General features: G+C 43.2%; 1 protein-coding gene across 3 annotated transcripts in view; it reads left to right on the top strand.

Moving 5' to 3' along the window:
- ano7 (anoctamin 7) overlaps positions 1-14,148 on the top strand; it is a 47,792-nt gene that overhangs the window by 16,146 nt on the left and 17,498 nt on the right. For all 3 annotated transcript variants that reach the window (XM_041809368.1, XM_041809349.1, XM_041809358.1), the window contains 11 exons: positions 546-682; positions 1,480-1,537; positions 6,026-6,136; positions 6,602-6,767; positions 6,851-6,941; positions 8,175-8,271; positions 8,548-8,691; positions 8,784-8,921; positions 10,454-10,552; positions 10,680-10,782; positions 13,837-13,948. In XM_041809368.1, the coding sequence (XP_041665302.1) occupies positions 546-682; positions 1,480-1,537; positions 6,026-6,136; positions 6,602-6,767; positions 6,851-6,941; positions 8,175-8,271; positions 8,548-8,691; positions 8,784-8,921; positions 10,454-10,552; positions 10,680-10,782; positions 13,837-13,948 (1,256 nt within the window). The remainder of the gene's footprint in view (positions 1-545; positions 683-1,479; positions 1,538-6,025; positions 6,137-6,601; positions 6,768-6,850; positions 6,942-8,174; positions 8,272-8,547; positions 8,692-8,783; positions 8,922-10,453; positions 10,553-10,679; positions 10,783-13,836; positions 13,949-14,148) is intronic.

Raw genomic sequence — 14,148 nt, 5'->3', positions numbered from 1 at the left:
TTATTTTATCCCCATTGCTCCTTCATTTTGACCTCATTCTGCCCTAATTGCCCCTTTATTTTGTCCTCATTGTCTTTTCATTTTGTCCTCATTGCCACTACATTTTGCCCTTGTTGCCTCTTCGTTTTGACCTCATACTGTCCTCATTGTTCCTTCATTTTGTCCTCATTGTAGTTTCATTCTGTCCTCATCATCGTTCATTTTGTCCTCATTGCTACTTTATTCTGTCCCTATTGTTGTTCATTTTGACCTCATTCTCCCTTCATTCTGTCCTTATTGTCCCTTCGTTTTGACCTCATTGTCCCTTTATTGTGTCCTCATTTCCACTTCTTTTTGACCTCATTCTGTCCTGATTGTCCCTTCATTTTGTCCTCATATTCCCTGCATTCTGTCCTTATTGCCCCTTCATTTTGACCTAATTCTGTCCCCACTGTCCCTTCATTTTGTCCTCAGTGTCCCTTCATTCTTTCCTCCTCATTGTCCCTTCATTCCCCCTCATTTTGATCTCATTTTGTCCTCATAAAGTGTCCTCTGTCGTCCTGCAGGTGGTCAATGCTCCAATCGTTAACTGGTCTGAACAGGTTTTATCCCAGCTGGGCCTGAGCAGTCCTCTGTCTCTGGATGTCCCCAACCCCCCACCAGACTACTACACATGTCAGTTCAGGACCAACAAGCTGGAGAGGTGACAATATCAGACCCACACTGGTTTGGTTCTTTGTTCTGCTGTAATTATTCATGGTTTGGTGTCATTAGTCTAAGAACCAGTGGAACATTCTGTAAATCTGCTGAGCTAGGACACATGGATTAGTTAAAGAAAGATGACCTATGGCATTTCAGCTGATGTGTCAGGCATCAAATTGAGATGCAACAAGGGTTTTTAGGTGTTCTGCTGGTCTACAACCTCTAGGGATGGGCGTGGGGGTCGCTGTGAGGAAAGGTGGGCAGCAGGTGAAGGTGGGAATGTGGTCATTCTGATCCTGACAGCACAGACTGTTTCATGCCTTCAGGAGATAAAATGCCATCTCTGGAGCTTTACCAGCTAGATATAGTCAGGCTTTCCTTCATGCACTGTCAGCCTGAACCTAACTCCTGGAAGGGGGGGCTGGACACTCCTCTATTCTGGAGCTTCCCCGGGGGAGAGAGGCACTCACAAACCCCAGCTGAGCGCTGCAATGTTGGAATTTTCCTTGAGGAATGAAAGCTTCGCCTGTTTGCAGTTTCAGATCTCAGAGACGATGACTCTGATGTTGTAGAGCCTTCATGGAGTCTGTGCACCCTGGAAGGTGGACTCCTGTGCTCTACTGAGAGACTTCAACGTCTGTGTAGGCAATGATGCAGAGACTTAGAGAAGAATGACTGGAGGAAGGGCCTGTCTGATCTGAAGAGAGCAGTGCAGTGTGGATTAGATAATAAAATAAAAGCAGGGACAGTGTGTAGATGTTACATCAGCAGCTGCTTTTACATGCTTTCTGTCTGCAGGTTTCTGGGCAGCGAGGACCGCGAGAACTTCTTCAAGATGACTCAGAGACACCAGGTGGTGAGTACATGCAAACACTCTACAGCTTATTCTGACATATGTCTATACAGGTGAGTCTCGCTAAACTAGAACAGCTGATTTATTTCAGTAGTTCTATTCAAAAGGTGAACTCATGTTAGATATTGTAGATTCATGTCTTCTGGCTTACGACTAATTAAAACCTGACATTCAGGATCTCACAAAGTTAGAATATTGTGATAGAGTTGGAGTTTCATGGTATGGAACTCAGTGATACAGAAGAGCTGAAGGCTGCTATGAGAGAAATCTGGGCTCATAACACCTCAGCAGTGCCACAGGCTGATCGCCTCCATGCCACACCACAGTGCCGCAGTAATTCTTGTAAAAGGAGCCCAGACCAAGTACTGAGTGCATACAGATAACATACTTTTCGGAAGGCATTAAAAACTCTTTTCATTGATCTTATATAACATTCTATTTTTTTAGATCCTGAATTTTGAGTTTTCATTAGCTGTAAGCCAAAATCATCAAAATAAAAGAAATAAAAACTTTAAGTATTTTCACTCAGTGTTTAATGAATCTAATCTATAAAATATATACATTTAATTTTTGCATAGAACTACTGAAATAAATAAACTTTTCCGCAATAATCTAGTTTAGTGAGATGCACCCGGAATTAAATATTCAAAAATATTAAAAGTCATAAAATGTAAGATCACAGGTAGATAAATGGTAAATCCACGTCTACCTAGAAATGGGGCTGAGCCTGAGCAGGAATGATCCTGCAGAGATACAGCTTGTTGACCTTGATTTCCTCCCTGGTGCTTCAGTCTGGTTAGCTAGTTTGTGTTCCGCTCCTGCTTGTGCTGAATCCAGAGTAAACCTTTCAATGACACTCGAACATAAACGTCTTAACAGAAGAAGGCAGCGTTAAAGCAGCACACACCCAGAACACCTACAGTCAAACACAGCTCTGAGCTTTCTGTTGGTTTGATGAAACAAAGTTGATTTTAAGAGATAATCGATGTGATAGCCGTGTAATCTGGGCTTTTGTTTGTACTTTACTGCAGTCTTATTTCTAGTTTAAAATTTTTATTTCTCTACACGTGAAAGATAAATACGATGCTTTAGCTCCTCCATTTCCATGAATGTTCTCGTTAAGTATAGGTTGTCCCAGTAGTGTTGCCATAGTTGTGTTCATGGTCCAGCTTAGAGCAAATGTGAAGCAAACACCACTCAGAACAGGCAGTTTGAACTTTCCACCACAATAAAAATCTATACATGAAGGTGTAAAAGCCTACCTGACACAGGTAGATGTGGGTTAAGGTGGGGGTGGCTGTCTCCGTAATACCTGAAAAGGTGAAGCAGAGCTATGACTCATCCCACTTGTTGTCTGTTTCAGTCATGGTGCTGTCTGCTAGGCACCAAGTTTACTAGGATGTCGTCTGAAATCATTTGTCAGCAGTGCAAAGTGCAGCTCTGGGTGCTTTGATTTTATTTGGCCTTTCTAAACTCCACTTGTCATCACTCTGGGTCCCCTAAGGCAGGGGTTCTCAACCCTGGGGTCGGGACTTCGTCGGGGGTAGCAAGACACTGAGAGGGGGTCTCCAGATGCCTTAAAAAACTAAGAACATTTTCAAATAACACTGTTGGCACTTTACACCAAATTGCAAATTGAATTTTAACCCATTTTTATAACTTTTCCCACCAATTTTGCCAATTTTAACACATTTTTGCAACTTTTAAACACTTTCTTACACATTATTGCCACTATTAACTCCTTTTACCTTTTTTAAAACAACATTTCACAATTTGATATGCCAATTTTTGCCAGTTTCTGACTATTTTTGCCTCTGCTAACCCTTTTTTGCCAGTCTACATCAATTTTCATCCCATTTCACCAAATTTCAACCAATTTTTGCCACTTTAACACCATTTCAGCCACTTTTGAATTCCCTTTTACCACTTAATATGCCCATTTTTGCCACTTTAACCATTTTCTGGTTATTTTTGGCCACTTGTATGTAATCTTTGGCATTTCAAACCCATTTCTGTTATTTTCAAGATCTAATTTCAACACCTTTCCTACCATCTTTTGCCATTATTAACCCATTTTAGCTATTTCAAATCTATTTTAATTCTTGGGGTCTTCCCCCAGAACATTTTCAATGAAGTAGATGCCATTTCCTGTATTCTAGTGCATTTTAACACCATATTAGCACCAGATAATCCAAACTGGTTCTGTGAGATATAGTTCTAGCTCAATATAGATCAAGAAAGGGCCCAACATAAAAGTCATTGCAACAGTAATGTTTCATAGTTTTTCTTGGTCCTAATGGCCTTCTGGAGTTTAGTGTGTTTTTCCACCCAAGAGGGCAGTTGTGTTTTGCCAACCGGGAGGGCACTTAAGCACGCGTTTTTACTACCCAAGAGGGCAGTTTATCATGTTTTAACTAGCCAAGAGGGCAATTTAGTGTCTTTTGCCAACCAGAAGGGCACTTAAGCACACTTTTTGGCTCCCAAGAGGGCACTTTAGCGCGTGTTTTGCCTCCCAAGGGGGCATTTTAGCATGCGTTTTTCAACAATTGCCCCCCCCCCCCCCCGCACACTGCCTGCATGTGTCTCTGTGACTTCATCTCTCTCCTGTTCATATGTAATATGACAATATAATAAAACATTTATGTTCCATATTATTGATAAATGATCAACATCCAGTCCTGGGTCAGGTTGAGCTGGGTTTATCGCCTGGATCGATGCGTGGCCCATATGGACTCGCCTGATTGGTTGAGACAGGCAGCCCTGCTGACCTCTCACATTCCAGGATGTTTCAGTCATCAGACGGATACTGAGAGCGGCGACGCCTCGTCCTCAAACACCATGGACAAACACGCACAGGCATCCTTAAACACACACAGAGACGAACACAGAGAGCGGATGAAAACACACAGAGCAGGAGCTGTGAAAAATACAAACAGTTTTAAATGTTTGCTCTCAGATATCATGGCTGCATGTCAGTGTCATACATGGACTCTGTTTGAATGATTTCAGTCTCAAAGAATTTAAAGAAGAGCTGGGATTATTAAAGTCTCCCCTTATTTACACACCCATCAGGTTTTATTTATTTGAGAGTAACTAAAGCCCAGGGTTTCAGCTGAGGCTCATTTACACTGGGATCTAAAGATAGGACATCACATGTTATAGAGGCATCTCCTACTGTCCCTTATCAGCCACTACCAGCCTGCTCATAGATATGTACCATGTTAATAGGGGCAGACTGATCATTCAGAGAATAGTAGTGTGGATCCAGAGGTAGAAGTCCCGTTCATTCTCTCAAAAGCAGATCGGGTTATCAGACGTACGGTTGAAAGATTCTTAGCTAGAGTGTGGAACAACAGTCTAAGCTCCTGTAGACGAAAAGGCTGTAATTTAAGAAAAACATGGTTTATTCAAGATCGATGCTGATGCTGTAGATGTCCTCTCTCAGAGGTGAGAGTGAGTGATGAGGAAGCAGCAGGCACTACTCTGAATAATCAATCCCTATTTAAATGACTAGGACTGATACAAAAATTCACATTAAAACAACTCTGATCTGGAAAAAATAACTGTGACAGAAAAAAATGACTCAGTGTGCAAAGGCCTATACTCTCTCAAACACATCCAACATACGTACACACACACCTCACACACACCTACACACACACCTCACAGACACGTACACATACACCACACACACGTACACACACACACACACACAAAATGGATGCTGACATTGTCCTATTGCTGTTGTGTAACTTTCTTTTCAAATTTCCAAAATGTTTAAAATGTTCAAAAAGTGAAAAATAACAAGTTTTCACACATGCAATCATTCTTGTTTGGACCAAAATAAAAAACAAAATATAAATGATTAGTCTCAACCAAATTGACAAAACTGGCAAAAAAAAAACATTGGTTCTAACACAGGTCATTTTAGACCCACTTATGGAAGAGTGTAGGGTCCAGTCACTTGTGCATCTAAGGGTTAACCTGCTGAGGGAGGGGGCTTAAGCATTGGGAATGCACGTCCCCCTGGTGAGAGTGTGGAAGTGCATGCGTGGGTTCTCTCCAGGTTCTCTGGCTTCCTCCCACCACCTAAAGCATGCTTGTTAGGTTAATTGGTGACTCTAAAATTGGCCGTAGGTGTGAGTGTGACTTGTTGTCCATCTCTGTATGTCAGCCCTGTGACTGACTGACAAACAGTCCAGGGTGTACCCGCCTCTCGCCCCGTGACAGCAGCAAAAATACCACAGATGTATTAAAAGTTCATTATGGCTGATGAGACACCATACAGTGGATCATTTTGCTCTCATTGTCCTGGGATCATTGTGAACCAACTAGCTCAGTTTTTTTGTTTAAAAGACAGTTTTCACACAGATTTCACTAAATGCTGCTCACACTGAAACTATGAATGCCTGTCAAGTGACTCTTGTTCATTCCATGCTTGATATGAATCTAATCCCGTTTCCCTGCTGTGATTGTTTCTCATGCCTGCAGCTGTATGAAATCTTGGCCAGGACTCCATATGGTTCAGTGAAAAACGGCGAGGTGGGAATTGACCGTCTGCTGAGCGAGCAGGTCTTCACCGCTGCATATCCGCTCCATGAGGTGACCAAACCGTTCCAGACTGTTCCATGTCCTGAGAGCGTTCTGACCACCATCTTTATTTTGCTCTAAGAGCCACAGCTTCATGGCTCCATCAGCATACATGACAGACGACCCAGACCAACTATCACAACCACTCTGATAATGAATTCCACACTAGCTGACGCTAATCAAGAACACAACGAAAACTCAGACATGGGCGACTTTTGTAAGGCATGAAAGGCCTTGATCATCATTCTTTAAAACACTAAATGAGATAAAAATCATTGATTTTCATGGCAGACGAGTCCTGAAGCCCTAGCACTGTCAGCTCTCATAATTGTGGTTAGAACGTGTAGTCTGATTGGTTTAAGAGCTCTGAGATGTCTTATAGAAGATTGATGGAGAAGTTTTTAGACTGAACAGTTAAAGTATTTTACTTTACTGAAAATGACCTAACAGAGTTTGACTTTGCTTCTTTGTTTTCAGGGGGATTTCCAGCCACCGACCCCCCCAGTGCCCCCTGAGTCCTTGAGTCTGAGACAGACCCTGTACACGTACTGGGCCAAATGGGCCTGCTGGAGGCGCTACCAGCCTCTGGATCACATCAGGGAGTACTTTGGAGAGAAGATAGCGCTCTACTTTGCCTGGCTCGGTAACGTTACCAGTGATTTCTCTGATTATTGCAGTCGTGAGGGGAATTTAGTAACAGCAGAGACTTCTGATGTCTGACTGCAGGTTTCTACACCGGCTGGTTGGTGCCAGCGTCCGTCGTGGGAACGGTCATCTTCTTCGTCGGCTTCTGGCTCATGGCCACTGATGTTCCAGCGTAAGTCCCAACTCTGTCTGACTTTAAAGCTGGATTTTTAGACTTTCACTTGACTATAAATATAAATACGTCTCGAAATAACCTGCATATGCTGTGGTAGAGCGTAGCGGTGAGGCCAGCTCGGACTACTTGATAGTTTGAGTTTTGGTACATAGCACTGCATTAGTTTATCTGACTATTAGATAATAAAATCACAGAACTAAAGCAAACCACCTGTCTAAGGTACCCATAGATGAGCATCAGAGCATCTTTGTGTTAGGGCTGGGTATTTCCCCGAGCCTCACCATACAGTCCGTATCCTGATACAGGTTAATTTGGTATAATAAACCTGTCATAATAAGCATGTCCTACACTGAATTCACTGCAGCAGCTGTTCTTTGTAGTAGAGAATGACAGAAAATGTATAGTTTCATTCTGATCCACAGAGTGAATTAAAACGGTCTATAATAATTTAGCTATTAGCAAATTCAAATACACTAATATTTGAGTTTTAAACTTAAATATCCCCCTCTGCTGCCATCTCGCTGTTGTTTTTTATACTTTACATGTAATATTCTGGTTTCACTTTAATTTGTAAGAATGGTTTTTGCTTTACTTCTGTGTTAACGGCACTGCTGTTTCTGTGATGAACGGACAAGTGAGGATTAAACAGCATTAATAAGACAGCCTGCAGCAGCTGCCTGAAGCCTAAATCAGTGCCGCTGTCCCACTCACGTTTTAACTAATAAAGCATAAAGTGCTGCTGATCAGAAGTTGAAGGAAACTTTGGCTTAACAGCTTCATTCAGTGTAACGAGTGGGAGCCTAGCTGTTGTTGCTAACTGCTAATAAGCCTGGTGTTACTGCAGTGTTTTACCTTCTTACAGCTTCCATGGCTCATATCTGTTTGTAGAATCCTGAAATAATCCAGTATCTCTGCTTTTAGCCTGCTGGCCTTAGATAAGCCCTATGCTACTGGTCTATGGATCGACTTGTTTTGGCCTGCCTGCCAGACCCGTAAGCTTTATGGCTTCAGAATCCATAAACGTATAAAATATTTAGAAATACCATAATTGCCCCTCAAAGTAGAATGATTTGTGATTTTACAGACTTTATGCCAGAATAAAGCTGAGGTTTTAACACAGTGGTGTGTCATCCATGTGTTGTTTAATACACAGATGACACTGGGATTTATCCACAGGAGGGACGTGTCACCCTCCTTTCTGATCTGAACTGAGTGTGTTTTTGGTTTTAGGAGGGAGGTGTGTGACAAAGGAAACAACTTTCTCATGTGTCCTCTCTGTAACATCTGCTCCTACTGGAACTACTCCAGCATCTGTGTCACCTATAAGGTACCTACCTGTCTGACATCACAGCCTCCACACTGAGGGACCAGTCAATGGAAAGACCGCTTACTTATTCTCACTCTAAAAAGAATTGTAGGGATAATGTGTCCTCTAAACCTGCTACAAAGACAGTGTCTAATCCACAAACACACACAGAGGGTTAAAGGCTCCTCTACTGTGTTCCTGTGCTCCACGGTCCACTGTAGCATGTGCGGATGGTTTCATTTTGGTTGCCTTAGTTTTCAAGAATCCTCGCCTGACTTTCTCCCTCCCTCTCTGTAGGCAGGTCTGTTTTTTGATAATGGAGGAACAGTGTTTCTCAGCGTCTTCATGGCGCTGTGGGCTGTCACCTTCCTCGAGTACTGGAAGAGAACGTGCTCATCCCTGTCTCACCGCTGGGACTGTTCCGAGTTCGAGGACATTGAGGTACGACATCAGCGAAAGAGGATCAGTTAGACTGAGCTGTGTTGATGGTAACTAATGGATAAGATCATGAATGGCGTCCGTTGTTATCACAGGAACGACCTCGTCCAGAGTTCACAGCCATGGCACCGATGACCATGAGGAACCCGGTGACTGGAGCGGAGGAACCGTACTTTCCTGAGAACAAGCGATTCAACAGAACTCTGACGGGCTGCATGGTCATCCTCATCATGGTGAGTCTTTATCTCTATCACGTTCAGCCATTCTACATTTCATCAACAGTCATGACGCCTGGTTCAGCAGGTCAAAACCTGCTGCAGGGAAAAATGTTTTTAGATAGAAGAATGAGGGTTTGCTGACTAAATGAGTGTCTCTGTCTCACACCAGTGAGCCATTTTCTAATGTCATAAAGCAAAATAAAGGCTGCAGGCTGAGTCCCAGCCAGCCAATCATATGCATATGAGTACTAAATCCGTGCATTCCATGGTGGCCCCAACTGTGACTGCCATTGTGGACTTTAACTTATATGAGACCCACTATAGGATAATGTTTTATGCCTCTTATCATTGTGTGACCAGTGACCAAACAGTCCCAGTCACTAAACTGTCAATCATATCCCAAGGTGGATGCTAAGATAATAGACACTGAACTCATAAACACCAGACTAGGATCTATATTTTTATGAGCTTTATTAAAGAATAGGACAGGCAACATTCTAATCCTAACATCCTCAGTCTGCAGTCTGACAGAGACTTCATACACTGTAGCATGTGTTACATCATCAGCGTAGTTTTCACCCTCTTCCAAAATACTTCTCATGGCCATCAAAAAGTCACTAGGTCATGTGCATCCAAGTCTTGCATTCTTTTGAGAGGCCTCACTCTGACCATGCAGCTGTCTAACTCTGACCATGCAGAGGTCTAACTCTGACCATGCAGAGGTCTAACTGACCATGCAGAGGTCTAACTCTGACCATGCAGAGGTCTAACTCTGACCATGCAGAGGTCTAACTGACCATGCAGAGGTCTAACTCTGATCACGCAGAGGTTTGTCACCTGTCTATTTTTGGAGCTCAGCATTGATCACTCATGCAGGACAGGATGCACTCAGTATTTCATCCGTAAATACCTGATATATTAGAGACATCAAAAATAAAGATATGTACACTTACACCCATATTGGCCCCATCTCAATCGATCCTCACAGTCAGAGCAACTATAGAACTTATGGACAAATCCACTTGGGTCCAATATATGCAGCCCACATATGACATGCTAGCTGGGGTAGCCTTTTAAAATATGTATCTACCAGTGATTTAGCCTAGGTATGGTCATTAAAGGCCAAACAACTTGATCATACAGTATACAGTAATGAGTTAAGGTCTTTGGAAAGGTCATGAACCTCAGAGCCCCATGGTATACATACATATCTAAAGAACTAAGGAACTGAGATGCATGCATATATAAAACCTCACTGTAACCAATCAGAGGCATAAAAGAGGCAGTAAGAAGTCTAAAAACCCTGTCATAACTTTGACTTCTGTGAATGAAAGGTGTTTCTGCCCATTATTCTGCAGGGTTGACTCTCAGTTAAGAGCGTTTCTGGGTTGAGGCGTTTCTTCTCTGAGCACTAATCCTTTCAGAACAGCACAGGGATCTTGTGTTTACTTCAGATAGTCTTTGGCTGAAATGTCAACGGAAGTCAAACATTTGAAAGTCTTTTCTGTCAGTGTGTAGTAAGTCTAAGTTGTTCTTTTTGTGTGCAGATTATTGTGGTGCTGATGTTTCTTATCGCCATCATTCTGTACCGCAGCATCCTCAGAATCATCATCTACAGGTCCGGCAACAAATTCGCCAGTTTGTCTGTAAGTACGAAGCAGCATCTCTCATGTTTACTGTTAAATATACACAAGTTTGATGGAGGAATAACGGGCCCCAGGATGCTTCCCTGAGGGACGCCACATCTTATTTTCTCCATGTCTGTGTGTTTAGGCTGCCAGGATAGCCAGTATTTCAGGATCCGTGCTGAACCTGTTGGTCATCCTCATGCTGTCCAGAGTTTACACTTCACTGGCCCACATCCTCACCCGCTGGGGTGAGTCTCACCATCTCCACGTCCTGAGACATTAACAGAATACTGATTTAGTGATGTTTGAGTTTATTTGTTGATGATATTATCCAAAACTTAATCCAATGGGGTAACTGGACTTGGCTGGAGTTTCTGACGGTCTTTCCCCTCTCCTTCAGTTCTGGGAGTGCCTGAGGCCAGAGCTAGTGACCATTCGCATGCTAATAATCCTGGTGGTCACCTGAGAGTCATGGCAGAGTCCCAGTTTACCTGAGGGCATGTCGTCAGGACCTTTTCAGGTGTCTAAGGTCACATGATCTGAGTCGTTATAGACATAGAAGGCTTTCTTGACATGAATGTGTCACCTCTTAAACAAACAAGACTTTGGAGAAGAACAAAAGCTAGTGAAGAATCTCAAACCAGTTGTCCCTTTGGGTCAGGATTTGGATGAATCTGGATATCTTACCTTATCTCAGGTATTCCTCCAGTGTTGAGTGATTACAAACCCAGGACATTAAACAGAATACGACTAGATAAATAGGACCTGTTTTCTCTGAAGATGGCAAAGCCATAGGGCGTTTTCACACCAAGCCTGTTTGGTTAAAGGTCAGATCAGAAAACACAAATTCAACACCCTGACCTAACGTCACAGCCTGCATCCTGACACCGACCAATAGGAGTTAAAGTTTGCACCATTTACAGCTAACAGACAAACTGGTACTTAGCCAGGCTAACCAGGCTATTTGTCCCTCCATAGTGTCTCATTTATAGCTCCAGTTTTACCTGAAGGATACATCCACACAGTCCTCCTCCTGATCCACAAGAACGGGTCTACAATCATTTCTTCTTTGTTGGTTTCTTCTTTTCAGAGCATAAGACTGCTAACATCAGACACCGTCTTTCTAATGTAGTCATGACTGACAGTCCTTGACCCGCCTCCTGGGTGACCCATGACCTTGTTCAGTTGTGAACACAGTAGATAACGCCATGGCAACAGCAGACCATTGATCGTTATCACATACAGATGACCCAGGCCTGAGATTTAAGCTTTCTTTAACCCTGTCCCCCTGATTCAGAGCCAGCATATCCTCAATACACTTCACAAACCAGGCCAGTCTAGACCAGACTCTCTGGTACATGGTTTATACAGACAGTCAACATGACTCCACCATCATCTCTGGATCAGGACCAGACTGATGACAAACCTGGATCAGGACCAGACTGATGATAGACCTGGATCATGACCAAACTGATGATAGACCTGGATCAGGACCAGACCCATGATTAAGCCTGGATCATGACGAGACTGATGATAAACCTGGATCAGAACCAGACTGATGATAGACCGTGATCAGGACCAGACTGATAAAAACCTGGATCAGGGCCAGACTGATGTGAACCTGGATCAGAACCAGACTCATGATTAAACCTGGACCATGACCAGACTGATGCTAGACCTGGATCAGGACCAGACTGATGATAGACCTGGATCTGGACCAGACTGATGATAACCCTGGATCAGGGCCAGACTGATGATAACCCTGGATCAGGACCAGACTGATGATGAACTTGGATCAAGACCAGACTGATGATGAACCTGGATCAGGCTCAGACTGATGGTAGACCTGGATCAGGACCAGACTGATGATAGACCGGGATCAGGACCAGTCAGATGATCAGCCATGTGGGGGGTTTTTGGACTAAAGGAGATAGAGAGAGAGCAATCACTGTCTCCTAGCTGGAACTCCTCTTTCTGTCTCTTTAGTGTAGACTAACAGAACTGCTGCTGGATGTAGTCCTGGTTCTGGACCCCATCCTGAGACTGGCTTAGTGGAGAAAGGGTTTCAAAGATCCTGTAAATAAATGAAACCTGTAAAAGTCCCTCAAGAGCACAGAGATGATTATGCCACAATACTAGTGCATCTCAAAAAATTAGAATATCATGAAAAAGGCCAACATTTTTTGTCACTCTTTTCTTAAAGTGAAACTCATATATTATATAGACTCATTACACATAGAGTTAAGTATTTCAAGCTTTTTATTTCTTGAAATGTTGATGATTATGGCTTACAGATAGGAAAATCCAAAATTCAGTGTCTAAAAAACTAGAATATTACATAAGATCAATTAAAAAAAGGATATTTTACTCAGAAATTTCAGGCTTCTGAAAAGTATGTTCATTTCTATGCCTTCAGTACTTGGTTGGGCCTCCTTTTGCATGAATTACTGCATCAATGCAGCGTGGCATGGAGGCGATCAGCCTGTGGCACTGCTCAGGTGTAATGGAAGCCCAGGTTGCTTTGATAGCGGCCTTCAGGTCATCTGCATTGTTGGGTCTGGTGTCTCTCATCTTCCTCTTGACAATCCCCCATAGATTCTCTATGGGGTTCAGGTCAGGCCAGTTTGGTGGCCAATCAAGCACAGTAACACCATGGTCATTGAAGCAGCTTTTGGTACCTGTGGCAGTGTGGGCAGGTGCAAAGTCCTGCTGGAAAATAAAATCAACATCTCCATAAAGCTTGTCAGCAGAAGGAAGCATGAAGGTCTCTAAAATGTCCTGGTAGATGGCTGCATTGACTGTGGACCTCAGAAAACACAGTGGACCAACACTAGCAGATGCCATGGCAGCCCAAATCATCACTGACTGTGGAAACTTCACACCGGACTACAAGCAACGTGGATTCTGTGCCTCTTCAAGGTCCCAGAGTCTGGAGGAAGAGTGGAGAGGCACAGAATCCACGTTGCTTGTTGTCCAACTGGAGTTGGTCAGTCAGTCCATGATTCAGACCACAGTAAACAATCTAAAGGTGTGAGAGCATCCTCTGGTTTTAGTTTCTCCACTGCAGTTACCTGTACAGGTGAACCAGGTGTGTCTCTCTGGTTGTAATCTCTCCACTGCGGTTACCTGTACAGGTGAACCAGGTGTGTCTCTCTGGTTGTAGTTTCTCCACTGCAGTTACCTGTACAGGTGAACCAGGTGTGTCTCTCTGGTTGTAGTCTCTCCACTGCAGTTACCTGTACAGGTGAACCAGGTGTGTCTCAGCTGATGATCTTGTGTTTCCATCTTTGTGTTCCTCTCAGAGATGCATCGCACCCAGACTAAATATGAAGACATGTTCATCCTCAAAGTGTTCATCTTCCAGTTCGTCAACTTCTACTCATCTCCAGTGTACATCGCATTCTTCAAAGGCAGGTGAGCACCGCTGTTGCCAATCAGATTCAATTGTAGGTGCTCCTTCTTTATCCTTTATATGGATATAGTTTGTTTTCAGAATGAGGAAGGATATTTTCTCTTTTATTCTTCAGACATGGAGCAGATCAAAGTGAGGCTCAAAGTCAGGATTATAAGGAAGTACAGCAGAAAGGTTTAAAGAGAGCCATGGCACCCCCTGC

Source organism: Cheilinus undulatus, linkage group 2 (assembly GCF_018320785.1).
Source record: "Cheilinus undulatus linkage group 2, ASM1832078v1, whole genome shotgun sequence".
In the NCBI taxonomy this organism is placed as follows: domain Eukaryota; kingdom Metazoa; phylum Chordata; class Actinopteri; order Labriformes; family Labridae; genus Cheilinus; species Cheilinus undulatus.
The sequence above is the reverse complement of the archived record's forward strand: the minus strand, read 5'-3'. Positions and strand labels throughout refer to the sequence as shown.